The sequence below is a fragment of the Bos indicus genome, chromosome 21 (genome assembly GCF_029378745.1).
Source record: "Bos indicus isolate NIAB-ARS_2022 breed Sahiwal x Tharparkar chromosome 21, NIAB-ARS_B.indTharparkar_mat_pri_1.0, whole genome shotgun sequence".
NCBI classification, from domain to species: Eukaryota; Metazoa; Chordata; class Mammalia; order Artiodactyla; family Bovidae; genus Bos; species Bos indicus.
The window spans coordinates 21360440-21388380 of NC_091780.1; the positions used below are offsets into that span (position 1 = coordinate 21360440).

At 46.6% G+C, this 27941-nt stretch overlaps 2 protein-coding genes across 7 annotated transcripts; both read right to left on the minus strand.

The window, feature by feature from the left end:
* Nucleotides 1–27916, minus strand: PLIN1 (perilipin 1). Of its 5 annotated transcripts, none has more exons than XM_070775119.1 (12): nucleotides 27784–27916; nucleotides 15956–19394; nucleotides 14421–14629; nucleotides 13905–14008; nucleotides 13195–13253; nucleotides 10312–10516; nucleotides 8410–8492; nucleotides 6278–6542; nucleotides 5565–5737; nucleotides 3641–3832; nucleotides 3006–3251; nucleotides 1–1989 (listed from the first exon to the last, which is right to left on the minus strand). In XM_070775119.1, the coding sequence occupies exons 5-12, from the start codon at nucleotides 13237–13239 to the stop codon at nucleotides 1648–1650; spliced, it is 1551 nt and encodes a 516-aa protein (XP_070631220.1). In that variant the 5' UTR covers nucleotides 13240–13253; nucleotides 13905–14008; nucleotides 14421–14629; nucleotides 15956–19394; nucleotides 27784–27916; the 3' UTR covers nucleotides 1–1647. The 5 variants fall into 5 exon arrangements, with proteins under 5 accessions (XP_070631220.1, XP_070631224.1, XP_070631223.1 ...); XM_070775123.1 differs by having other exon boundaries at nucleotides 13195–13359; XM_070775122.1 differs by having other exon boundaries at nucleotides 13872–14008.
* Nucleotides 20854–27937, minus strand: PEX11A (peroxisomal biogenesis factor 11 alpha). 2 transcript variants are annotated; one of them, XM_019983684.2, is made up of 3 exons: nucleotides 27784–27937; nucleotides 25518–25633; nucleotides 20854–23243 (listed from the first exon to the last, which is right to left on the minus strand). In XM_019983684.2, exons 1-3 carry the CDS (start codon nucleotides 27837–27839, stop codon nucleotides 22672–22674), a joined length of 744 nt encoding a protein of 247 aa, XP_019839243.1. In that variant the 5' UTR covers nucleotides 27840–27937; the 3' UTR covers nucleotides 20854–22671. The 2 variants fall into 2 exon arrangements, with proteins under 2 accessions (XP_019839243.1, XP_019839244.1); XM_019983685.2 differs by lacking the exon at nucleotides 25518–25633 and having other exon boundaries at nucleotides 27784–27922.
* Between the last annotated feature and the right edge of the window lie 4 nt (nucleotides 27938–27941).

Below are 27941 nucleotides of genomic sequence, written 5' to 3' on the forward strand. Positions count from 1 at the left end.
CATTGTTGTATAAATATATTTATTGCAGCCCTGTTCCTGGGAGCAAAAAAAAAAAACAACAACTGGAAATAACAGAAAAGTTCATGATTAAGGAACTGGTTTAATCAAATATAGCATGTCTATATTATGAAGCACTTACTATGTGGCTGTTAAAAACAGCAAGGAGGATTTATGATACTGCTTACAAAATACTTCTAAGATGTACTGCTGAGTGAAAAAGCAGTGAGTATAACACCCCACAGCTTGTATGAAGAGTGGGGAGGGTGCACATGTGTGCTTGTGCGCCCTCAGTCTGTAGTGGAAAGGGTACACAAGACTGCTGCCAAGACTGCTCTGGGAAAGGGGAACCAGGGAATGCAGGGAGGAAAGCACACACCCTTTTGCAATGTTTGAATTTTAAATTATATGTATGCATTTCTAAAGGTACCAAATGTTAACGTTTTCAAAAATGGGTTTGGAATGAACTGTGGCTATAGGGTCTATGCTGTTGTTGTTCAGTCCCTCAGTCATGTCTGACTGTTTGCGACCCCATGGACTGTAGCCCACCAGGCTCCTCTGTCTAAGGGATTCCCAAGCAAGAATACTGGAGTGGGTTGCCATTTCCTACTCTAAGGGATTTCCCAACCAAGGACCAAACCTGTATCTCCTGCATTGCAGGTGGATTCCTTATCGCTGAGCCACCAAGGGACGCCCCATGGATTCTATATATATATTGTTTATATAACTAACGTTCTCTATTGTCTCCTAGGACTGGGGGCGCCAGCACTCAAAACGTGGAAGAAAGAGTGAACTTAGGTGTAAAACTGGAACGGTGCAAATGGCAATGTAGCCGGGAACAGAAAGGTGGCGCTACAGAGCGCAGGCGAGGACTCAGCCTGTGAAGAGGGCAGGGTTCTCAGAAAATGATGCTAATATGTATCCCAGGTGGCACTAGTGGTAAAGAACCCGCTTGCCAATGCAGGAGACATAAGGGACACTGGTTCAATCCTGGGTCCGGAAGATTCCCCTGGAGGAGAGGGCATGGCAACCCACTCCAGTATTCTTGCCTGGAGAATCACATGGACAGAGGAGCCTAGCGGGCTACAGACTATGGGGTCCCGAAGAGTCAGACACGACTGAAGCGACTTACGCACGCTGTTCCCTTCAAAGGAGTCAGCTGAGAGCCTGTGTACTCACAGGAATCTCTGCATTCGGGGCTTGAACATGTGTCAGGATCGCCTGCTTGAACCCTTGGCGTGGTGACACGTTACTCGCTGGTAGCAAATATTTGTCTACAGAGGATGGATATAAATATTGGAAACAGTTCAATGTCAGCGGGCCACAAATTTGGTGAAAGAAGTGAGAGATAAGTTAGGCAATTAATCTTGTGGTAAAAAAAAAAAATAATAAAAAAAACCAAGGCCTAGAATCAAAGCAGACTGCTACTCTGATGTTTCTCAAAAATGGGTTCTGATAGCTAAGCCCAAAGAGGATGCTCAAAAGATGTGTGCCTTGGCAGCATCCTTGGAAGGAGGCTCGGGACCCAACGGGACTACTTTGAGGAAGCCAACGCTCACTTCTTCGTAGGTTCTGTCTGTCTGCTCGCGACAGCGGCCCGGCCCGGGGTGGGGGAAAAGCGCCGGGCCGGGAGGGCGGTAGGTAGGCGGCTCAGCTCTTCTTGCGCAGCTGGCTGTACTGCGCTCGGCCCAGGATGGGCTCCATGACGCTGGGCCGGAAGAAGCTGTCGCTGACCCGGCGCGTGGGCTTCTCGCGGGGCACGGCCGGGAAGGCGGCGCGCGGCAAGGCGGTTGCGTCCACGCGTTCCTCCGCGCCCAGGCCCCGAGCGCTCCGCAGGCTGCCGCGGGGAGGCGCAGGGCGCGGGGCGGGCTCTGGGCAAGCGGGCGGTGCCCCGGACCCTCTGCGTTCCGCCTCCCGGCGCTCGGCCTCGGCTGGAGGGTTGTCGATGTCCCGGAATTCGCTCTCGGGTTCCATCAGCGACAGCCTGGGGAGCTGAGGGCCCGGCAGCCACGTTAGGGCCCTCGGCTTGGCCCTTGTCCCTGCACCTCCCACCGCCGCCTTGTCTGCGGCCCGGCGGTCACGCGCGATCCGGAGAGCACAGGCTGGGGTGGGACGGGGATGGAAGATGCAGGGGAACCTGCTGAGGACGGCCACCCCTGCCGGGCCTGCAAGTGCGGACCCACAAGGCAAGGCACGCAGCCACCCTCTAGTTTCCGGACCCTGGGGTCCCCCTCAGAGGTCCCTCAGTGGGAGGTCAGGGGCTTTCCTGACTCTTCCTTGGCCCAATTCCGTGAGCTAAGGACAGCTAAGACAGTCCCTGCCTGGGTCAGAGCACCCACATCTGGCTCCATTTTGGGTCCAAAGTGAAGGGAGCTCTCTGCCAAGACCCCTGTTTAAGTCTCTTGGTGAGAATGAGTGACTAGTAACCCATTCCCCACCCCTACCCTCCCAGCCCTCTCACCCTTAGCTTGAAGGGGCCTCCTGCTCTGACCTGCTCTCTAGTGCCTGCATGACCTGTTAACTTGCTCTGGGAAGGGACCCAGGGACCCCCAAAGTGATAGTAGACACCCCCTGGGGTTTTCCTGCTGGGAACAGGTATTGGAATTGGGATGCGGGCAGCTTCTGTCCCCTGGAACACAGCCCACCCCCCAAGGGGTCCTGGAAGCCTCCCTCCAACACTTCCCCAGGGAGCAGCATGCAAACCTGCCAGGCCCCTCGGTTGGGAGCTGAGGGGTGAGGGCTGATCCAGTGGGGGCCCCAGATGGATGACTGGTGACCTCTCCAGCAGCAGGTAGGAAGGATGGATGTGGGGGAAGGTATCAGGCCAAGGACACCAGTCTCTATATTCTAGGGGCTGCAAAGGCCCCCAGTCAAAGCCACAGTATGTCAGAATGTTTTTGGGGCACCGAGGATCAGAGACTGTGTAAGGGAGAGCCGCTGTCGCCCCTTCAGTCTAATCTGCTTTTTTGGTGGGGTGGGCATTAGCCAGAAGGGTGGGGGGCGCTCACCGGCACGTAGTTCACCACTGTGTCCACCACGTTGTCAGTAACACCCTTCAGGGCGTCGGACAGGGACATGGCCCTGCCCTTGGTTGAGGAGGTGGCCTGGGCTGGCGTGAGGTGCAGCATCCTCCCCGCCGTGCCCAGCACAGCCGCCGGTGCCCACATCACGACTGAGACGGTGCTCTGGAGGGCCTTCTGCAGGGTGTGTGCCACGCTGCCCAGGAGGCCCTGTGAGCCTGGCAAGGCTGCCCCCTGGTGACCAGAGCAGGGTCAGTGGCTCCACAGCAACTCCCCTGACCCGTCCCCTCCTCACCAGCCCCGGAGCTAGAGGCAAAAGAATCTGGACACTAAATCGGAAAAAAAAAAAAGAAACTACAGGCCTGGCTCTTGGGCAGGTCACTTCTGTGCTCTGAACCTCAGTTTCTTCATCTGCAAAATGGGGATGACAGTCTCTGTCCTATTTTATGGGGTTGTTGTGAGGATCTGCTGAGAGAACTATTCTCTGGGTGCTCAGGGGTGGCGGGAAGAGTGCTGCACCCACGTGCACGTCCCTGGGCCTGGGGGCAGAGACCCTTGTGTCACCCTGTGCCTCTGCTCCTCACCCCCTCAGGGGGCCCCCTCGGCTGGCACTCTCCCCTCACCTCGCTGAGCTTGCTCTCCTCGGTCTCTGAGTCCTCCTCCTCCCCGGTCTCCTCCCCGTCAGTGTCCGTGTGCTCCTCGTGGTCCTCCTCCTGGGTGGCCGTGAGGCTGTGCAGCCAGGGCACCCGCACCTCGCTCCGCCGCCGCGACACCACCTGCATGGCCGCCGATGTGCCCCACTGGGCCAGGCTGCTCTGAGGGCGGGAAGGCGGCGGTCCGCTGGCTTAACCGCCCCTGCCAGAGGCCAGGCAGCCCCAGCAGGCAAAGCCCGGCATCCCCAGGGTCAGGGTAGGGAGAGGCAAGCAGGTCCTGGCCCCAGCGGACTGTTCCAACTTTTTATGGACTGATAACTTACACCCACTGAGGTGCTCACGGCTTTAGTGTACAGCTCTGGGAATTTTTAGAAACACATGCAAGTGTGACCAGCACAGATCAAGACAGAGACCATTTTCAATACCCCAGAAAACTCTGTGCCCCTCACCCAGTCAGTACTGGCTAAGGGGACCACATACTGGCCTCTATCACCAAGCATTAATTCTGCCCATTTGTGAATGGGCTCACACGTGTTTTCTTTCATGCATAGCTTTTGTTCAATGGTTATGTTGTAAGATTCACCCACATTACTGAGTAGTTTCTCCTTCTTCATTTCTGTGTCACACTCCACTGAATAAATATACCAAAATTTACCTATTCTACCGCTGATGGACATTTGTGTTGTTCCCATTTCTTAGCTAAGGATAAAGCTGATAGTAACATTTCCAACATGTCTTTGGGGGATATAAGCTCTCCTCTCTGTTGGGTAGAGTTGCTGAGTCATAGATAATGTGTATGTTTAGCTTTCAGAGGTACTCCTTGTCGTTCTTTAAAAAGTGAAAAAAATCAAGTGGGCCAGAGGGTCCCATGGGAGGAAACTGACCTGGGCAGGTGGGCAGGTGTCCGCTGAGGCACAGCCCAGCTCATTTCAAACCCCTAGGGGGCCCCACAAACAGAGTCTCCTTGTTATACAACCTTAGGGGACACCATTATTTTCTATGTAAATGGTGGTATCTGAGGTTGCGCCATAGAGTGGCCTCCATCCGCTATGGGCTAGGCTAGGGCGCAGGAGTTAGCCTAGCCCCCGTGGGGAAGTGACCCCCAGTGCAGGGGACTGTAGTTCCCTACAGGACCAGGCATGTGGTGGGCTCTCAGCAAACATTTGCTTGAATGAATGAGCCAGGTTTGACAGTGCTTTTAAAAGTGCCACCCTCATGATGGCTGAAAAGTGGTTATCTAGTATACTGACCTTTATGCTGTAACATTTTTATTTCCTTTTTTAGTTGGGGCAGGGGGCTTAGTTTCTTATTAAAGTTCCTGTGAGAAAAATCCAGGCTATCCCTGCTAAAATACACAGAGTGTGTGGTGTTGGGGGGAATAAGCCCTATCTGGGGCTAGAAAAGACAACTCTATCAGAGGTGCAGTGGGATGCCAATTAGAAGCCTCTAGAAGGGAAACCAGAAGCCTGGGGGCAGTCAGGGATATGGCCCAGCTAGGGCTCTCTGCCCCAGAGGAGGGGTTTGGTGCCTTGCACCTTGCTTATTCAGGGGTGACACTCCCAAGTGCCTACAGAGAAGATGGGTGGGGGGAGGTCTCTGCTTTCTCCCAAGAAGGTTGGGGATAGAGTAGAACCTAGAGGGAGAGTGGGAGAGACAGAAGGGCGGGGCAGGATGACCCTAACAAGCAGGCCTGCCCTCTTCTCCCCTTGCATCCTAGAGGGTTAGCCCTCCACCCCTTCTAAGGTCTCTTATCCTTAGACCTAATGTTCCACCCCCGACTCCTGGCTGGAAGACAGGAGGTTCTCAGGACAGGAGGTGAAGTTGGATAGGGGATGGGAGGGACCAGGAGGTCCACAGGGTTCCCAGGCCATGGCAACTCAGGGCAGATACTCACCAGAGGTGCCACACCTGGGATCCACATGGCCAAGGCATGGCCCTGTTTCAGTGCCCGGGCTGTGGTCTGGAAGGTGTGTCTAGAGAGAGTGTTGGCCAGGGCCCCAACCCTGCTCACGAGGCTCGGCTTGGCCTTGGGAGGTTTCTGGGCATCCTGGAGTCCTGGGGCAGCGGCTAGGTGGGAGTTGCAGGTGGGGGCGGGAAGGAGAGGAAAGCAGATCAGAGAGGGGCTGGACAAAGCTGGGTTGTGTCTAGAGTTGGAAAGGGATCACCCTACTCCAACACAAGCTCACTGGAGATTTGGGGAAGTCACTTTCTCCACTTAAAAATGGGGAGAGGGGCCAAATGAAAATGGAGCCCTCTGGAAATCTTGCTGGGCCTTCCTTGCTCCACAGCAGTGGCTGTGTGCTCAGTCGCTTCGGTCGTGTCCGACTCTTTGTGACCCTAAGGAGTATACCCAGCCAGGCTCCTCTGTACATGGGATTCTCCAAGCAAGAATACTGTCGTGGGTTGCCATGCCCTCCTCCAGGGGATCTTCCCAACCCAGGAATAGAACCTGTGTCTCCTGCATTGCAGGCAGATTCTTTAACCTCTGAGCCACCAGGGAGAGCACTGGCTAGATGAGCCCTGGCTGCCTCTTCCTAATCCACAAGCAGCAGGACAAGGGTGGGGGTGGGGATCTCCCTTTCCAGCAACCCCCACAATGGCAGATACCTGACTCTTCGTTGGCTGGAGGGAGGAGGAACTCTACCATCTTCTCGACACCACCCAAGGCCAAGTCGGCCCCTCCAGAGGCCAGCCGGCCAGCTCGGGTGTTGGCAGCATACTCGGCAGTGTCTCTCGCCATCCCCCAGGCGAGCTCACAGCCGGCCAGAGCGGCCCCTAGGATTTTGTCTGAAGTGCTGGCAATGGGCACACTGATGCTGTTCCTGGCGCTGCGAAGGCGGGTGGAGATGGTGTCCTTCAGCTCAGAGGCGATCTGGTGAAAGCAAGGATGGGGAGTCAGGCATGAGGCTCTGGCAGGGCCTACATCCCGCTTCAGGAAAGTCTCATTTAAAGGCCCAGGGGACTGGCGCCAGTATTGGGGCACCTTGATTAAGCTGAACTTTAAAGGGAAAGGGCTCCAGTCCTTTCTGCGCCAACCACTTAGATCTCCTGGCTTCTCTGCACCCCATTTCTGCCTGTTGAGATGCTAATCATCCTTCAAGAATCACCCCCAGTGACCACCTTCTTGATAACACTTGTCCTCATCTCCATGCACCTCCTCCACAGTCTCTTCTGTCCTCAGAGCACTTCTTACATTCCCATCTGTGCTTAGGTGATCGTACGGATGTGGCTGGCCTTCACACAGGTTCTGCACTAAAGTAATGTCTTTCTCTCCTTTGACTTTTTGCTTTTTAATACTGTTCCTTGGGTTCCTGAATATTCCTTGGAAGGACAGGTGCTGACGCTAAAGCTCCACTACTTTGGCCACCTGATGCAAAGAACCAACTCATTGGAAAAGACCCTGATGCTGGGAAAGATTGAAGGCAGGAGGAGAAGGGGACGACAGAGGATGAGATGGTTGGATGGCATCAATGACTCATGCCAAACTCATGGACATGAGTTTGAGAAAACTCCAGGAGAAAGTGAAGACAGGGAAGCCTGGTGTGCTACAGTCCATGGGTCTCAAAGAGTCAGACACAACTGAGCTACTGAACAACAACTCCTTTGACTTGGGAGCTTCTTTATGACAAAGGCATTGCCCTTTATCTAGAAAAATAAGTGAAGAGCAAGGCCTCAGAGCTGAACAGCCCTGCTCTCCTGTGTCCTCCACTTCAGGCTGTGTGGTCAGGAGGAAGTCACTAATTTTCTCTGTCAAATGGGGATACCACCCCATCCCAGAAGGTTGAAAGTGTTAGTTGCTCGGTTGTGTCCGATTCTTTGTGACCCCATGGACTGTAGCCTGCCAGGCTCCTCTGTCCGTGGGATCCGCCAGGCAGGAACACTGGGGTGGGGTGCCATTCCCTCCTCCAGGGGGTCTTGCCGACCCAGGGATCAAACCTGGGTCTCCTGTATTACAGGCAGATTCTTTACCATCTGAGCCACCAGGGGGAAAGAGGATTAAAGGAGAGGACTCTATAAATCACGTGTCATGACTCCTGGCATAGGATAGGGCTCACTCAGTAAATGTGAGATGAGTGGTACTTTATCAGTGAGATGGATGAGGTCTGAGAGTGAAATGTATTCCCCTAAAGCACCAGACCTGGCCCTTACCACAGCAAATACCCAATGAATAGGTATCCAGGTGAAACGACTTTTTCAGTCTCATGGTTCATAAGGTGTTGGATTGTGAAGACATGGGACTGCAATCCTGAGATCTGGTTGAGTGTGACCCATGATCTTAGGCATCTGTAGTCACCAAATGGGAGAAGGCGATGGCACCCCACTCCAGTCCTCTTGCCTGGAGAATCCCAGGGATGGGGGAGCCTGTTGGGCTGCTGTCTATGGGGTTGCACAGAGTCAGACATGACTGAAGCGACATAGCAGCAGCAGCAGTCACCAAATGGTATGATGTAGGCCCATGGGGTATCTCATAGAGGGGGGATCAGAAGCAGTGGCCCCCACCCCAAGCTCCTGTCCAGAGTCTGCCTCTGGGCTGTGCCTGCTGGTTTCAGAAAGCCTGCCTTCATCTGGTCCCACAGGGAGAGGAAGAAGCCGGTTATGCAGTTTTAGGGGCAGGCAGTGGCCACCAGCCTGGGAAGGCATATGCCATGCCATCCTGCATCATGGGCTCATGCCTGTTCTTCCACTGAGAGGCAGTGACAACAGAAGGTGGACGTGCGGAGAAGAGGGGAAGGGCTCACCTTTTCAGGAGGATACTGGAGGGCGGGGATCTTTTCCTCCAGGTGGTCCAGGCCTCGGCAGGCCAGCTCATTGGCAGCTACGACTGGAAGCAAAAGGCCGTGGTGGGGTGAGCCCTGCCTTCACTGTGAGGACCTAGCAGGGGCCTCTGTGCCGAGGAAGGCACCTTGGAGCCCTCAAAATCCCCAGCCCTGCCACCTCCAAAGCGCCGGGCAGCCCAAGGCCCTCTGCCACCATTGGCCCCCATCCACTGTGACTCCTTGAGACCGGGATGTCTCCCTTCTGGGTAGCTCTGCAGTCATGCAGACCTGCTCTCAGAGCTCGGCGCCTGCATCTGCGGTGTGACTTCAGGCAGGTCACAACCTGGCTGAGCCTCAAGTTCCTTGTTTGTCAAGTGCAGGGTTGTCAGGAGGAAGTGACAGAACCTATGGGAATCGCCAACGGATCTTGGTCTCTTGACCTCCTATGACCCCCGTCTGGGTGAGCGCTGGGTGAACACAACAGGGGAAAGCAGAAGTGGCAGCGGGGCAGGAAAGGCAGTCAGGCCTTAAGGGAAGACCTTGCTGGGAGCTGGCCTGGCACCGCTTAGGTCCAGAGATGACAGGCTGGTCTAGAGTGCCAGATGGTCCGTGAGCCTTTGTTTTAACCTTGAGGAGTGAGATGGTCAACAGTGGGAAGAGGGTCACAGGGAAGAGAAAGGGGCAAGTGACAGAGGATGCCAATGCTCTTGGAAGACATGGCCCAGGGGCTACTGAGGACGTCAGCTCTGCGCCCATGATCATGGAGATCACAGTTTCAAAGGATACCTACGTCTTCTCTTTCACATATTCTTTCTCCAGATATCTTAGGTTTTCACAAAATTCTCAAGCAGCAGAGAGAGCCCAGATGACTCAGCTGACTTCTGATATTGGGCCAAATGAGACCCAGGGAGATTACTTAAGGAGCTTTCAGGCAGGGAGGTGGGCCCAGGCCCAGGTCTTCTTTGTATCTGTCCTCTCCTATTTGCTATGCCAAATCCACAGGTACCCATAACTCTCTTCAGGATGGTGGAAGGTCCTAGACTTCTGGAATTTCCCTCAGTCCTGTCAAGAGCTGTGCCAGGGAGACCATATTTTCAAATGAGGCAGAACAAATTGAACAGGGGCAGGCCTGGTAAGCTGTCCTCCACCTTCAGGGCCCCGGCTGGCAGCTCTCTTCTGCTGCTGCCTGTTATGGGGCCAGTAGCATCAGCTGCAGGACCCAGAGGGCTTCCCCTCTCCCTCTACTCCCCCCAGTCCTGCCAGGCCAGCCCTCCTGCCCACTGGCTCTGTGCCAGACTCTGCCAGTTTCTGCTGCTGCTGGATCTGGAGCTAAACTGTGTGTCTGGTCTGCCGTATGCCCCACATCCCCCACTGCCCACCCCATAACTCTGTCCACCCTTCTCCTGCCAATTATCATCCTAGGAAAATGCCAACTGGATCAGAGATGAGGCATTATAGATGAGATGAGACCTATGTCTATATCTATCTCTCATCTCTCACTTAGTAACGTACTTGCACACTAGGTCTGTTCAGTCGTGTCCGACTCTTTGCGACCCCATGGACCCCATGGCTCCTCTGGCCATGGGATTCTCCAGGCAAGAATACTGGAGTGGGTTGCCATGCCCTCCTCCAGGGGATCTTCCAGACCGAGGGACTGAACCTGCGTCTCCTGTATTGGCAGGCAGTCTCTTTACCATTAGTGTCATATATCTACATCTAAAGCATCTGTATCTATAAATAAAACAACTATGTAATGGGATGTAGAGAGTTAGGAAGGTAGTCAGATACAAACAAAAAGGCAAACAGACAAGCTGGTATCAGACAGACTGGCAGACAGGTAAAAGACTGGCAGGCAGTCAGCCTCCGAGTGCCACGAGGACTCACACTGGGTGGACAGCCTGCGGACCACGGGCTCCATGCTCCAGGCCGCCAGGCTGCTGGCGCCCTGCACGCCCTTCTCGTAGGCATTGCATACAGAGGCCACCAAGGGGTGGGCTTCCTTGGTGCTGGCGTAGGTCTTCTGGAAGCACTCACAGGTGCCGCTCACCACCGGCAGCTGCAGGACCCGCTGCAGCACATTCTCCTGCTCCTGGCATGGAAGGAAAGCAGCGAAAGAAATCAGCCCAACTCCTTCTCCTACCTCCTGGGGAGGCGGTCTCAGAGCCTCGGTGCTCACTAGGGCTGGCCTGGGTCCAGATGACTCAGGAGGAATCCAGAATAGAGAGGCCTCTACAGGCCTCACAGGAAACATAAGAGCCGGGTGGCCGCGCTCTCCTGGTCACAGTCCTGGCTCTGGAAAGCTCCTGAGGCAGCCTCCATCCTCCAGGGGCCACCCCACCCTTTAGCCACTCAACTTGAACTTCATGGCCAGGAGTGAGTGTGCCGGTGCACCTGTCTAGAGCTTTAGTCCACCGTGGATTGGGAGCTTCACCTGAACATCTTTTGGGTCTTTCTGGGACACACCTCCCTGCCTCCAGTGCTGGTCCCACTGCCCTGGGTGCTCCCCTTCCCTCCCACAGCCCTTTCTGTCTGGCAGAAGACACAGCTTGAGCATCGTTTCTTCTGAGAAACTTCCTGACTCTCCCTCATATCAGAAGTCACCATCTCCCTCCCAGGGATGTGTCCGGACTCACACATGGTGCTGCGCTTGTGCTGGTCACCTGTGTACTTGGCTCCATCCCAGGAGACTCTCACCAATGTATTTCCAGGGCCTCACCTAAAGCCTGCACAGTCATGTTAGCTAATAGGTGACAGGGCTGCACCTAAGGTGTTTAGACCTGGCCAACTGGACAGAATGATAGAATCCTAGGCCTCCAGGGGCCTCTGAAGCAAGAGTGCTTCCCATATCCCTCTGGGAGTCTTGCATTTGGAATTCTCCTCGAATGGATCTCACTCCTCGTAGAGTGGCCTATGCCCCTCGTTGGACAGCGTGGCTGAACTGGAATCCACCTCCACCCACTGCTCCACCCGATGCCCTGTGGAGCACATCTATTTCATCATTCATTGGCTGGCCTTTCACGCACTTGAAGATAAGCATCTCTGCCTTTAGCAGTTCCTTCTGTATTCTAAACAGCTCTAGTTCCTAACTTAGCTTATAAACGACTCAGTGCCCTGATCTACTAATTCCATCCTCTGCACACACTACATTTTGACAGAGCCTTTATAGCACTCAAGCTTAAAGACAGCATTCCAGGTGTGATCTGAATGTGTGGGGTCCAGTGAGACCATCATCTCTCATTACTGGGATGCTGGGCTCTTATTAATGCATTCTAACTTTGGCAGCAGGCACATAATTAAACTTTGGATCACCTAGGAATTTTGGTTAAAATTTAAAAAGTGGTCTTTGAGTGAAAAAAATGCAGATTTTAATTTTGCAGAGACAGACAATATTTACTCAGTGACATTATGCTCCAGGCACTGATTGAGGTGCTTCGGTAACATAACCTCAAGTAACTCTAACAGCAACCCTCTGAGGTCAGCATTGTCACCGGCACTTTGCCAATGAGGAGACAAAGACGCAGCGATATGAAGTGACTTACCCAACAACACACAGCTAGTAAGTGGCAGAGCCAGGCTTCCAACTCAGGCCTGAAGTGGCAAGTTTGTGATTTGCTTCAAAATAACATAAGATTGGTGAAAGGATGGGCGAGGAGAAGGCAGTATGTCCATGGGATTCGGTTGCTGGGGCTAGTGAAGGGTATTGTATTTTCTGTCTATTCTTAGGAATATCAGGAATTCTCCACATAAACATCCCAAGTCTGGCTCAGATGTTCAGGTTCTTTTTGTAGTTTTGAATTTGCACTGCTACATAGTTTTTCTCCAGAGGGGAGGACCTAGCTTCTTCTGTTTGTAGGAGACTTGCATGTACACCAGACCGTAGGCTACAATATTTCAGGTTTTGGTCTTGCAGATGAGTTTGACAATTTGAACTAGAAAAAGGTTATGACTGTAAACAAGAAAATTTTTCTTTAACATTTTGGACAAAGCTTTCGGGAACTGATTTAGGCAAAGCCAAAGAGGAAGAGAGGTCCTGGGATGGAAATACACTACCATGTGTTAGGATGGCTTAATTATGCACGTGACCATTTTATGCCTCTCTGTGTTCTATGATCAAATACAACACATGGCGATTCCTAGTGCAAAGGTTAGTTAAAGCCTAACTCGGGACAAGATGGATATTATTTAGGCTCACAATTTTTCAGTTTCATTATTTGAACTGTGCCTAAGTTGTAGAGGCCTTGCCAGGAGGCATCAATACACCTAAACATGTTAAACCTCTCTGAGTCATACTGAAGACCAGGCTACACAAACAGTACTGGACACACTGCCCCTGTAATCCCTTCTCACATACATAACGTGTGCTGTGTAGCTCCAAGAGGTGCCATTTACATAGACTAACATATCCAAGATGGCTCTGGAGTTACAGAATGCAGTCTCAGTCCTGAGAATTTAGTTTTGCCTGGATGGACAAAGCATGGACTTCTGTGCCAGGCTTTAGAAAACAGTAGTTCCCTTCCTCTCCTTGTCCCCCACCAGCCAATTTTTTCTCCAAGGTGCTCAGTTTTTAATAGGCATCATTCCCCCCTCCCCGCCACCCTTCAGATTCTCTAACAGCCTTCTGCAAAAGCAAGAATAATGAAGATGTAATGCTCAATGAATTATGAATATAACCTAGACATATTTTGCTCTAAGCCCCCTGAGCCCTTCCTCCCAGCTCCTCCCTCCCCCAGAGTTGTCTACTGCTTCATATAAGCCCAAGTTACTTACAGGGAGGTCTCCATCCAGCAAGGTGGGGCCCTTGTTGACTGCCATTGGAGCTCTTCAAGCTGCAAAGCAGAAGGTTTTAGGTCCATGAGAAAGTCCTCAGCCTGAGATCCACAGGGTCAGTCCCTATCCGTCAAGGACATCAAGGGGACCCAGACTTCAAGTTCCCTGAAGAGAAGGCATTTGGAGGATGAATGTCACAGACAAGTGGCTAGTCCTTAGAGTCCTACAAGGATGAGACCTGGCAGTCTACTTGTCGAGACCAAAGTTTCTTATAAGTATTCAGGGTAAGAAACAAAAAATGAAAGTAGCTTCTAAGAGATAAGAGGTTTTAGATGAAGTTTAGGAGCTCTTAGATGAGGGTCCAAGAGACTAAAAGAATGAGTTTCAGGTTTAGTCTTTTTTTTTTTTTAATAAAAAAGTTCTGCATTAATTTCTCTCTTTTTAATCAAGCATAGCAGCCAGTCTTTCCTCTGCTCAGCCAGATAAGAAAGTAGCCATTTGTAAAACCAGCCATTTCAGTTGTGGTCTGGAAAAGCCAGTGGCTGCAGAGTATTTACATTCTTGGTCATTCACCCTCAATAACCTCTCCCTCAGGGGTTTCCCTGCAGGCCTCTTCATCCTCAGTAAAATTCCCAGAAGACCCTCACCCTCAACTTTTTTACTTCTCAGAAACCAACCAGGTAAGGTCGTCTCGGAAGCCCCACACTCACTCCAGCTGATGTTGTCTCAGTGCCACAGAGCCCAGGCTGCCGAATGTCTCGTCCGGAGGAAACAAATCCAATTGCTCTTGAGCAAAGCTATTAACACTTTCCAGCTAGAGGAGGGCAGAGAGGAAGAGAACGTCTGGTCAGCCTGTTGTCATGGTTATTTGACCCAGGGTCCCCTGGGCATATCCTGACTTCTGTAAGGAGATTTAGCCAACTAGGGGGTAGAGAGCAGGGCTGAGGGAAAACCAGACTCAGAGGAGTTATTATTCCTGAGCAATGAAATATCTGCTCTGTGACCCATTTCTGACCCTCACTTCTCAAAAAAGCTGTTTTCCAGAAAGAAGATGTTGGGTTATATGTCATTAAACTCATAACCTCTAAAGTTTTATAATCTTTGACTCCTTTTCCATAGAGGGTCCTGTGGAATGGTTTTCAATCCATTTCCCTCATCCTTATTTTTTACTATCAAGAATGACTTTTGAACAGTAAGATTTAAACCCACACAGGAATACAGTTTACCTGAACGTGTTAGTCTTTTGATTATGAAGATAAATTACTCTCAGTGAAGAAGAGAACCAGAGCTGGGGTAGATTCCTTGACAATCTAGGCTTTAATGGAGTTATTTCAATCTCTGTAAATCCCAGATTTCCAGAAAGTTTATTGAACTCTGCCTGATTTAAGATGCCACCAGAATATGCAGTGAGAAAGCCAACTGGATTTTGTCAAGTCTGGAAAAGACAATGTTGACCAAGATTCAGTTACTGATCAACAGCATCCAGACAGCCACTGATCACCTCTCCTCCCGTCCTTAGTAATGAATCAGACAGGACCCCAAGTGCTAGTTTCTGGCTTCAGAGATGATGGAGGGTTGTGATATAAGCCATAGTTTTCAGATTATCTAAGAAGGGCTTTTTAATTAACATAGGTAATAGGACAAAACTTATTTCCCTTATATTTTGCAAAATCGTACCTACTGTTGGCTCTCTGCTAAGCTGTATACTGTGGGCAATCAGAGAAAGAGGCAGCAAGTGGAGAGGAATGGAGATGTGTAATAGATCCTCTGTAATCAATTGTATGTCTAGGATATGATAAGGCAGGAAACTAGAAGTCAGGAAGGGGAGGAAAGAGTCAAATGGAGTCTCCAAAAAGAATAATAAATATGTGATACCACCTATTTATGATAAAAACTCTTCAGAAAGTGGGCCTAGAAGGAACCTACCTCAACATAATAAAGGATACGACACATAATAAACATATGACACACCTACAGCTAACGTCAAACTCAATGGTGAAAAGGTGAAAGTATTTCCTCTAAGGTAAGGAACAAGATAAGGATGTCCACTCTAGACACTTTTATTCAACACAGTTTTGGAAGTTCTAGCTATGGCTATCAGAGAAGAAAAAGAAACAAAAGGAATCCAAAAGATTCCAAACAAAAGGAATCCAAATTGGAAAAGAAGTAAAACTGATACGATACCTAAGAAATCCTAAAGATGCTGCCAGAAAACTACTAGAGCTCATCAGTGAATCTGGTAAAGTTGAAAGATACAAAATTAATACATAAACATTTCTTGCAATTCTATATACTAACAATGAAAGACCAGAATTATAGATTACAGAAACAATCTCATTTACCATCACATCAAAAAAAATAAAATACCCAAGGAGGCAAAACTATAGGATACTGATGAAAAAAATAAAAGATGACACAAATGGAAAGCTATACCATGTTCTTGGATTGACAGAATCAATATTGTGAAAATTACTATACTACCCAAAGCAATCTACAAATTCAGTGCAATCCCGATCAGATTACCAAGGGCATTTTTCACAGAATTAGAACAAAACATTTTACACCTTGTATGGAAACACAGAAGACCCTGAATAGTAAAAGCAATGTTGAGAAAGAAGAACAGAGCTGCAGGAATGAGGCACCCTGACTTCAGACTATACTGAAAAGTTACAGTAATCAGAACAGTATGGTACAGGCACAAAACCAGAAATATAGATCAGATCAGGAAACAAGATAGAAGTCCAGCGATAAACCCACGTACCTGCACCTATGACCACCTCAGTTCAGTTCAGTTGCTCAGTCATGTCCAACTCTTTGCAGCCCCATGGACTGAAGCATGTCAGGCCTCCCTGTACATCACCAAGTCCTGGAGTTTACTCAAACTCATGTCCATTGAGTCAGTGATGTCATCCAACCATCTCATCCTCTGTCATCCCCTCTCCTCCTGCCTTCAATTTTTCCCAGCATCAGGCTGTTTTCAAATGACTCCATTCTTTGCATCAGGTGGCCAAAATATTGGAGTTTCAGCTTCAGCATCAGTCTTCCAACAAATATTCAGGACTGATTTCCTTTAGGATGGACTGGTTGGATCTCCTTGCAGTTCAAGGGACTCTCAAGAGTCTTCTCCAACACCACAGTTCAAAAGCATCAATTCTTTGGCACTCAGCTTTCTTTTTAAAGTCCAACTCTCACATCCATACATGACTACTGGGAAAACCATACCTTTGACTAGATGGACCTTTGTTGGCAAAGTAATGCCTCTGCTTTTTAATATGCTGTCTAGGTTGGTCATAACTTTTCTTCCAAGGAGCAAGTGTCTTAATTTTATGGCTGCAGTCACCATCTGCAGTGATTTTGGATCAAAAAAATAAAAAAAATATAGTCTCTTACTGTTTACACATCTATTTGCCATGAAGTGATGGGACCAGATGCCATGATCTTTTTCTGAATGTTGAGTTTTAAGCCAACTTTTTCAGTCTCCTCTTTCATCAAGAGGCTCTTTAGTTGCTCTTCACTTTCTGCCATAAGGGTGGTGTCATCTGCATATCTGAGGTTATTGATATTTCTCCCGGCAATCTTGATTCCAGTTTGTGCTTCTTCCAGTCCAGCGTTTCTCATGATGTACTCTGCATATAAGTTAAATAAGCAGGGTGACAATATACAGCCTTGAGATACTCCTTTCCCTATTTGGAACCAGTCTATTGTTCCATATCTAGTTCTAACTGTTGCTTCTTGACCTGCATACAGATTTCTCAGGAGACAGATCAGGTGGTCTGGTATTCCCATCTCTTGAAGAATTTTCCACAGTTTGTTGTGATCCACACAGTCAAAGGTATAGTCAATGAGGCAGATGTTTTTCTGGAACTCTCTTGCTTTTTCAATGTTCCAATGGATGTTGGCAATTTGATCTCTGGTTCCTCTGCCTTTTCTAAATCCAGCTTGAACATCTGGAAGTTCATGGTTCACATACTGTTGAAGCCTGGCTTGGAGAATTTTGAGCATTTTCTATGACAAGGGAGGCAAGAATATACAGTGAAGAAAAGATAGTCTCTTCAATAAGTGGTACTGCAAAAACTGGACAGTTACATGTACAAAAATGAAATCAGAACATTCCCTAACACCATACACAAAAACAAAATAGATTAAAGACCTAAATGTAAGGCTAGGTACTATAAAACTCTTAGAGGAAAATATATGCAGAACATTCTCTGATATAAATCACAGCAAGATCTCTTTCAATCCACTGCTTAGAATAATGAAAATAAAAACAAAAATTAAAAAATGGGACCTAAGCTTAAAAGCTTTTGCACAGCAAAGCAAACCCTAAACAAAACGAAATGACAACTCTCAGAATGGGAGAAAATATTTGTAAATGAAGCAACTAACAAGGGATTAATCTCCAAAACACACAAATAGCTCATGCAGCTCAATATCAAAAACAAACAAATAACCCAATCAAAAAACAGGTGGAAGACCTAAATAGACATTTCTCTAAAGAAGATATAGAAATGGCCAACAAACATCTGAAAATATTCTCAACATTGCTAATTATTAGAGAAATGCAAATCAAAACTACAATGAGATATCACCTCACATCAGTTAGAATGGCCATCATCAAACAGGCTATAAACAAGAAACGCTGGAGAGAGTGTGGAGAAAAGGGAACCCTCTTGTACTGTCAGTGGGAATGTAAACTGTATAATAATTATGGAGAACAGTATGGAGGTTCCTTAAAAAACTAAAAATAGAACTACCATATGACCCAGAAGCCCCACTCCTAAGCATATATCTAGAGAAAACCATAATTCTAAAGAATTCACACACCCTGTTCACTGAAGGACTATTTACAGTAGCCAGGACACAAAAGCAAGGTAAAAGTACATAGAGAGAGGAAAGGATAAAAAAGATGTGGTACATATATATATAATGGAATATTACACAGCCATAAAAAGAAATGACATTTGCAGAGATGTAGATAGACCTAGAGGCTATCATACAAAGTAGAGTTATGTCAGAAAGAGAAAAACATTGTATAATATCATTTATATGTGGAATCTAGAAAAATAGTAGAGATGAACTTGCCTGCAAAGCAAAAATATGTATAGAGTCACAAATGTAGAGAAGAAACTTATGGTTATCAAAGAGGGAGGGGGTAAAATGAGTTGGGAGATTGGGACTGACATATATTTATAATTGATACAATGTATAAAATAAGTAAATAATGAGAGCCTACAGTTTAGCACAGGGAACTCAGTGCTCTGTGGTGATCTAAATAGAAAGAAAATCTAAAAATGAGTGGATATATGTATAACTGATTCACTTTGCTGTACAGCAAGAAACAAATACAGCATTGCAAAGCAACTACATTCCAATAAAAATTACTAAAAAGTTTAAAATATGTGATACATTTAATACTTATTGATCCAACCTGGGCTTTGAAAATATAAGGCAGCAATAGAGAGAAAGGGAAGTACCTAAAGAAGTGGCCTCTGCCTTCACCTCACTTCAATGTTCAGGTCAAATTATCTATGTGTCAAGAGAGCAACCTGGGCCAAAGGGCAGTGTTAAGACTTTGAAGTCATGGCTTTGGGCCAGAGGGAGTACAGGGCTCTGTGGCTGAAAGCTCTGTTGACAAAGCTGGCTCTTTGGCCGTGTCAGCTGGGCATCCAGGATGTGGGTGAGAAGTGAGAAGTGGTGAAAAGGGTCTAACAGAGTCCCATGGGAAGAGTCCACTTTCCAGCAGCAGCTTGAAGGATGTAGTTATTTCCTTTTATTCCCCATCCCTATATGCCCTGCCCCCAACCCTGTCCAACTACCCCATGAGCACAGGGACCCTGGTCATCCGGTATACAAATGGATCCCAGATCTAAGCATGGCACTCAAACATTTGTTGTTGAAATTCAACAAATTCTAGGCAACAATGTTCAGCTGTGAATGTGCTGGTCTATACATCTAAGAAATGTCTTTGGACAAATATTATACGGTATCACTTAGTGGTAAAGAACCTGCCTGCTAATGCAGGAGACATAAATGATGTGGGTTCAATCCCTGGGTTGAGAGGATCCCCTGGAGGGCACAGCAACCCACTCCGTATTCTTGCCTGAAGAATTCCTTGGACAGAGGAGCCTGGCAGGCTACAGTCCATAGAGTCCAAAGTCGGACATGATTGAAGTGACTTAGCACGCACGCACATATGGAATCTAAAAAATAATACAAATGAATTTATATACAAAAGAGAAACAGACTCACAGACATAGAAATCAAACTAATTGTTAGCAAAGGGGAACAGGGGTAGGGATAAATTAGGAGTATGGGATTAACAAACTACTATACATAAAACACATAAATAAGGATTTTTTGTATAGCACAGGGAACTATATTCAATATCTTATAATAACCTATAATGGAAAATAATCTAAAAAATACATATGTATCACTGATTCACTTTGTTGTACGCCTGAAACTAACATTATTGTAAACCAGCTATACTTCAATTTTTTTTAAAAGAAAAAACAGAAATACAGTTATTAAGAATACTTACCATTTGATGTAAGGGTATGGGGTAAAAGAGCAAATAGGTGAGGGAGATTAACAAACTTCTTACAGTTATAAAATAAATGTGTCACAGGTATGGAATGTACAACGTGGAAAATTTAATCAATAAATATATAATACCTTTGTCTGGTGACAGATAACTAGATTTATTGTGGTGATCATTTTGAAATGTGTAGAAATATCAAATTACTATGTTCTGTACCAGGAAATAAGACTGTGCTGTAGGTCACTTTTACTTCAAAACCAAACTCATAGAAAAAAGAAATCAGATTTGTGGTTATCAGAGGCAGGAGATGGGGAGAGGGGTAACTGGAAGAAGGCAGTCAAAAAGTACAAACTTCCAGTTATAAAACAAATAAGTACTAGGGATGTATGCACAACATGATAAATATAATTAATACTGTTGTATGTTATTTATGGAAGTTCTTTAGTGAGTAAACCCTAAGGGTTCTAAATGTAAGGAAAAATTTTTTTTATTTCTTTAATTTTGTATCTATATGAGATGATGGATATTTACTAAGATTACTGTAGTAATCATTTCCTGATGTATGTAAGTCAAATCATTATGCTGTACACCTTATACAGTACTGTGTCAATTATATCTCAGTAAAACTTGAGGAGAAAAAAAATATCTTTGGTTTTCAGAATCCCTCCTGAATGAATATGGTGGATTGAAGGTGGGGATGGTTAGTTAGAAAGGAGAAAAGTGCACAGGGATGGAGATACCATTAAGGTTTTCACAAATTCTAGAAGAGGTGGCTTTTTCCAAGCTCCCCATCACCCACTCTAACTTGCAGAGGACAAAACTACCAAGATGGACACACTGTTAAAATGCCATTAGAGTCAAGCTTTTCCAGGCAGAAGAAACCACCACTGACGGGGATAATATATGGGACCCTCAGCAGTCTGGACAAGATTGTCTTAGAGGTCTCTTTCAACCAGGATGTTCCATATTTAAATCTTTCTTCATCCTTCTCCTGCACTTGGACCTTCCAGCCAAGAGCTTATTTTACCAGAACTCACTCTATCGACTGTGTAGACTGCTTATCTTAGGACCACCTTTAACTCTTGTCCATTCCCAGAACACATTCACAGATACATGCGTAAATTCTGTCTACAGATTTATTAGACATAATTTATTACAGTAGAAGATATGGACAAAGTATAGTTAATATTTTTTATTTGCCCCGATCTAGCAGTTTTCATTTCTCCTCAAATTCCCAAAATGTTCTTTGTCAAATCCTGTATCTTGATTGGTTACTCAGACAGCCAAGTACCTGAATCTATTTTTTAAGAATCTCAATCACATTTATGGAAAATTTACTGAGTGTACGTTTCTCATTGCTCTTCAGATAAATGTGATGGCTTTACTGGTAAGGCTGACCCTGGCCTCTTATCTGATGCTACCCTATTTCTCTACCTCACTTGCCTCAAATTAAGAGGATCCACAATCATAAGAAAGAACCCAGCACCCTGCATGAGCAAGTGGCATCCACTCAGTATTCTGGTGTCTTCCTCACTCATAGCTCACTGCCCTTTTCCACTTTTCCCAACCACTCCACAAATATGAAGTCTGACTTACAGAATGTTATGATCCTTCTACTTTATAGTATTCATGAAGTTTCTTAACTTCATAAATTTCAATGAAAATTAATGTATAAATGCCCATACTGTTATATGGCTTTAAATAAAACAATCCAGTTGGTGGATCTAGGTATCTGTAGAACAGAATATAAACCACTGGCCAACAAATGTTCTTAAAAAAAAAAAAATGCTTTTTGTACGGGATTCTGGAGAGTCTCACACTTCTACCCAATCAGGAAGACAGTGACACATGAAAAGAGCACTGGATTGGGAGTCAGAGAAACGAGGTCTGGCCTTTGTTTTTTGGCTGTGCTAGGTCTTAGTTGTGGCGTGGAGGATCTTAAATTGCAGCATGTGGGATCCAGTTCCCTGACCAGGAATTGAACCCTGGGCCCCCTGCATTGGGAGCACAGAGTCCCAGCCATGGACCACTAGGGAAGTCCCTGTCCTCAGTTTTAACCTCAGTCTCCTCATCCGTCACAAGCTGACCAACAGGCACCAACTGTGACTTTCCACATTATTTTTACTTCATGTCCTTTCTATCTGCTTTTTATTTGTTTTTCCTCAGTGCATTACCTAAAGACACAATTTAAACCATAAAGACACCTGATGCATTTCTGGTTTTACTCCTGGACAGAGGAAGGACAGGAGTGCAGCGACGTGAAAGGTAAGTTAAGAGGCTAGAAGGCCAGCTCTGCTCCATCCTGGCACTGACAGCTATGGAGGAAGTGGGATAAGTGACCGGATCAGGGGCCTCTACTAGATCTGAGAGAGGGCTGTGCATCAGACCTACTGGAGTTCTGCAAAAGTAGCCAGGCACACGGACTCAGTCATGTCCAACTCTGTGCGACCCCATGGACTGTAGCCCACCAGGCTCCTCTGTCCATGGGATTCTCTAGGCAAGAATACTGGAGTGGGTTACCATGCCCTTCTCCAGGGATCGTCCCTACCCAGGGGTCAAACCCAGGTCTCCCGAATTGCAGTCACTATATATTAGTGTCCACTTGTTAGTTTAGATCTTTTCAATTTTTCTCTTTCAATTTTTATTCACTTAGCAAACACTGAGCTCCTAATATGCACATAAGAGATGCTCAATAAATGTGAGATGAAGGAAAAATACACAGAAATTTAGAAGTCACTCCTGCATTCTAGAAAACATAAACCTTCAAGCTCTCCCCTTCACCATCCTTGGCCCCACCTCTGTTCATGTCACAGTCACTAAATGTTCATGTGAATAAGTCCTCAAGCACAGTATGACACGGCTGTGCCTAGTGCAGATGTCCATCTCACTTACAGCTTGTCTTCAAAGCAGATACTTGTCTTCAGCCTGAAACCATGTCACTGGGTCTTCAGTTTCATCTGCGGATACGCCACAGTGATGATGCCTGCTACAGAGGACACGAGGCCTCCGAGGCCTATGATGCCAGGATTGGACTTATAGATCCCCAACTGGTCCAAGGGGTTCAGGATGTCACAGAAGTTCTTCACTGTGTCCAGAAACAAGGGAGGATGCCTCTTCAGAGAGTGGAATAAGAGAAGAAGAAGGGACTGGAGCCACTCTGTCTCCTCGTCAGCCACACTGTACCCGAGGGTATCCTGGGATGGTGACTTCTCCCTCTTTGCCCTGTCGTGTGCAACCTGTTTCATCTGCAGGGAGACTTCGTACAGATCTCTGACCAGGCTCAGCAGAAGAGAATAGTAGTAATAGCGGGCAGCCCACCTTCGCCATTTCTCTTTGTTAACACCAGAGGCGAGCCCTGTACTCCTCACGAAGAGGACGGTGTCACAGATGAAATAAATCACACGGTTCAAGCTGGCTAATGTTAGGCATATGCGGGGCACCAGGTCAGTGGCACGAACGCTCTGCTGTGTCGCCTGGAGAGCATGCACCACATTGCCTAGTCTGAACCCTGCAAGAAGAACCCACAAGAATTAACAGTTATTTAATCAGATGTAACAAGATTTTACAGGCAGAAGCCCTGTATCAGGGTGAGAGGTCAGCACTGCTTTCTTTAACAACTGACTGGCATCTGTGGCTCAGTCTTTGCTCAGGAAAGGAAAAGCACTTTACAGTAGGTTAAGGACACCTAAGATGATCCTGGAAGGCAAAAAAAAGTGACCCTTTAAACTTATTGCCTCCATTTGAATGACCACATTAACAAATGACAACATACTTTAGGCCAGGTCAATCGTAAGTGTGGGTTGTTACAATTTGCATATTACCAGCTATACTTCTTTAGAAGGAAGGTACTGCGGTAACATGAACTCCAGAATACAACATTCTTTTGGAGAGTCTGATGCCTTACATTTTGCTGCTGCTGCTGCTGCTAAGTCGCGTCAGTCGTGTCTGACTCTGTGCGACCCCAGAGACGGCAGCCCACCAGGCTCCCCCGTCCCCGGGATCCTCCAGGCAAGAACACTGGAGTGGGTTGCCATTTCCTTCTCCAATGCATGAAAGTGAAAAGTGAAAGTGAAGTCGCTCAGTTGTGTCCAACTCTTATCGACCCCATGGACTGTAGCCTACCAGGCTCCTCCATCCATGGGATTCTCCAGGCAAGATAACTGGAGTGGGGTGCCATTGCCTTCTCCAGCCTTACACTTTACTTTCCAGTTAAAAGACTTGCAGTTAAAAGACTGCTTTTTAAAAAAACACTTTCCTTGGTGGCTCAGCAGTAAAGAATCCACCTGCCAGTTCAGGAGACATGGGTTTAATCCCTGGATTGGGAAGATCCCCTGGAGAAGGAAATGGCAACTTATGCCAGTATTCTTGCCTGGGAAACCCCATGGACAGAGGAGCCTTGAGGGCTATAGTCCATGAGGTTACAAACAGTTGGACACAACTTAGTGACTTAACAAAATATCATCCTGCAATTTCTCTGGTCCAAAGCCCCTACGGCTCCCTACTGTCAAAAAGCCAAAGTAGAGATAACAGGATTTAGTGGGTAGCACAACTAATAATACTGTCATATGTGACGCCTACTTCAATTAAATCAACCATTGCCAGGGCATTTCCTTTATCAGAGCACATAACTCGATCAGTGATGCACCAATCAATAAATATTTGTATATATTACAATCTGAAACATTATGGAGGATACAAAAGAAGTATTTTCCATACATGAATGTATCTTAGACTCAGTAAATTCTCAGAAGTAGCTATCCTGAGCTCAGAAAAATGTTTGGTATTGTTTTATCAAAAATAACACAAAATATGTAATGAATAATCCAGGTTTCCAGTTCTAGCTATTGCACTAAGTAACTTAGTGACCTTGGGTAAGTCCTTTCTAAACTTCAAAGACCAGTGATTTTTAAAGGGCCTTTGAGCCCCAACATTCCGAAGAGGGAGAACTTCTAATCTTGGCTTTCCAGTCCACCCAGAAGAGCTCCTTCCCATCCCTCTGCGTGACAAAGTAAGTCTTCTGCTCATCAAACTAGTTTCCTCATTGATCTTCCAACACAATGGTTTAATCAGAGCAGTCCTGAGCCTCCACTAGACGAAACTACCCTTCAAGAATGCTCTCCTAATCCTTCTCTCTCTCGCCACACCTCAAGTTCCACCTCCTCAAAACACCTTTCTTTTTCTCAACCAACATATTTGGTACTAAATCTTATATCATTAGACCATGTGATTTTAGTTCTTCCATAAAGCTCAGAACTATACCTACATGAAGCAGATACTCAAAATGAATTAAATGAGTACAAAACACTGACTGCTTTTTTGCCTTTGACATGAAAACAACCCCACAAATGACTTAAGAAAAAGTATCCATCCATTTCCTCTAGCAATCCCTCAAGAAAAAGGAAAAGGGAAGGGGGTCAAGGATATAGCTACTGTATTCTCTCAGGGCTCCCAGGAGCCAGAAGTTCATGTTGGAGATTGCCAGAACATTTTGTGATTCTAAGAACTAAAGGTGAACTAACACACTGTATGTCCCACTGGTTACGATGAAGCAGAAAGACAAGACGCTGCACCAAATGTGAACAGAGGAGAGTGTTTGTGAACCGTCTGCAGCAAAATATTCCGTCTTTAAGGCCTATCATTCCACGAGGGCAGCCCTACTAGTGATCTTCATCAGTAAGCTTGACTGACTAGAAATTCATGACCTAGGAAGTATTTTTGTGAATTACAAGGTCTGAGGATTCTAAACCAGGAGCCACTGTCCCTCAAGGGACAGGGTACTTACATTTACGGCCAGTGCTCACACTGGATTCCAGTTTCTTGAGCTTCATTACAACCTTCTCATTGTCAGCTTTAGGCTCTAACAAATATCTAAGCAACATGCATGTGTACTGAGTGGCTCTGAAATGGAAAAGAAAAATGAGGAGAATGATTTACAAGCCAAATAAAATGTGATTCGTGAAGTAAGGGAAAGAGAAACATGTCTTGCCGAAAACAAAGTTTCCAAAACAATTTCTCATGCAGCAGCTCTCACAAGAGCAAAATTCTGCAACACTCATTTCACAGGGCCAAAGGGTAGAACATGTGATGAAAATGAAACACAAAGGTAATGAAAGAGAAATCTGCAAAAATAGAGTGAACAGTTTCTCAGAACGCCCGTTGCTGGCACAGACAAATGGATATAATCAAAAGAGTAAACTGCAGAAAAGTCTACCTCACGTTAAGTCTGCAAAGATCCATATTCTTTATTTTCTCCAGTGTAAATTTCTAAAAGATTTTCAGGTTTCTAAAAGGAAATTTTTACCAAATACTTAATGTGACAGGTCACACACTCAAACCAGAACCAATGAAAAGTCCACCGCTGGCATACTGTTTAACTTTTTATAAAAGAACCAAATACAGACCAACACATAAATAAGTATAGATTTGTCTTTCAAACTAATTAGCATCTTATATAAAATACAGACTCCTGTTTAATACTACTAAATATTCAATAAAATGATTACTGTTGTGAGTACAAAGAGCAATGCCTTACTGACAGAAACATAACAAATGAAATATTTTATATCATATAACCAAACATCTAAATGCATTTGGCTTCTAGTAAATAAAGTAGGTAGATGCCTGTTTCCTACTCTCCTGTAACTGCATCTGAATCCCCTTGTGCTATAAATATTATTCTCAATAAAAATGTTGAATGTGTTACTATGCCTGAAGTAATAAGAAACAATCTCTCTTTCTCTTGTATGTTTCCTGGCTAAAGGGCTCAAGTTGGTCAGGTCAATGAATCCCTTTTTCTCAGATCTGGCCTAATAATAGGAATACGTCCAAAAACAAGACATTATTTTCTGAATGCCAGTGTATTCACAAAAGCTGTAGACCACCAAGAGGATTAGGAAATGAATACTAGAAATCTCAGATCTTGAGATAAGTATATACTAAGTACATATAATAAGTATATACTAAGCAATTATTTATTAACCAACCTCACCGATAAAATTTGCAGAGTATATTCTAAGCACACTGGAACTGGAGGCTTCTGTTTTAATGAAGTTTGTACATAATGTGACCATTTTGAAAATCTACCAAATTAGTTAGAAAGATAGTATGGCTTGATGGTTAAAGAACTGGGTTCTGAAGTCAACTGTGTGGTTTTCTCAGTTCAGTCACTTAGTCCCTATTAAACTCCTTCTGCTTCAGTTTCCCCATTTCTGTGAAATGGGAATGATTTCAAGAATTTAACCTAATAGGGTTGTGTTGACAGTTAAGTGGGTTGTAACACTGAGAAAGTGGGTTGTAACACTGAGTGTTAGTTGTAACACTGAGAAAACATCTGGCATAAAGCCCGGTTCCAAAAGTCTCATAATTGTTGGGGTTACTATTCATCTGTATGTATCAGCATTGTACACTCAGAAGAAGAAAAACCTGTTAAATAAAACTGCAATTGTGACTAATTTCTTTTTATTAAGCACGACTCAACCAAATCCCTAAAAGAAACGTTAGGAGCTAATATTAAAGCCACAAGCTCTAATATTTTCAGCAGCACGGCGTGTACCTCGAAGGGTGGTCAGTTCTGAGGCTCTCCACACTGCATTTTACGGTTCACAAAACTATTTCACAGGCGGTATCTCGCTGAGATACGGATGACAAACACAGTTCCTCCCCATAAGTATTTCATGGAGCTTTTCAAGATACTAACAAGTGCTCAGATGTCAACCCCGAGTTTGTCTGAAATAATTCCTTGGAGGAATATTGAGCGGAGAAAACCCACTCTTCCTGGGGTCAGGAGAGGAGGGTTCGTTGGCTGGTTTACCGCAGCCGGCGGCCTGGAGGCGCGGGACCGGACGGGAAGGGAAATGTGTTCGGCCCAACCTCATTGAAGTTGGGGTGAGGAGGGGCTCCCGGGCCACGCTACCGCCGGGAGCCGGAAGCGGCTTTCCCGATTTCGTCCACTGGGCTACTACCGCCCTCTCCGGGTGTGGAGAACTGGGAACCGTCGACCCGAGTGAGGACACCCGGGAAGGGGTAGAGGCCGCGGGCACCTAACTCACCTGAAGAGTCGGTCCCGGCCCTGGGTCTGGTTGGTGAAGCGGATGAAGGCGTCCATGGCACCCAGCCCAAGGACACGCGTCACACCAGGCTCTGTCACTAGTCCTCAGGGGCGGCCAACTATTCCCCGCGGGAGCGTCAGTCTCTCCACACCCGAGGG

Bases quoted from the DNA above. Each gene is read 5' to 3' on its own strand.
- PLIN1 (XM_070775120.1), bottom strand. From the start codon at position 13,239: ATGGCAGTCAACAAGGGCCCCACCTTGCTGGATGGAGACCTCCCT. The intron at 6,543-8,409 runs GTGAGCCCTTCC...TGCTTTCACCAG, and splicing joins TCCAGTATCCTCCTGAAAAG to ATCGCCTCTGAGCTGAAGGA. The intron at 3,252-3,640 runs GTGAGGGGAGAG...TCTGGTCACCAG, and splicing joins AGGAGAGCAAGCTCAGCGAG to GGGGCAGCCTTGCCAGGCTC.
- PEX11A (XM_019983684.2), bottom strand. From the start codon at position 27,839: ATGGACGCCTTCATCCGCTTCACCAACCAGACCCAGGGCCGGGACCGA. The intron at 25,634-27,783 runs GTGAGTTAGGTG...TTTCCATTTCAG, and splicing joins GGCCGGGACCGACTCTTCAG to AGCCACTCAGTACACATGCA. The intron at 23,244-25,517 runs GTAAGTACCCTG...TTCTTCTTGCAG, and splicing joins TGTGAGCACTGGCCGTAAAT to GGTTCAGACTAGGCAATGTG.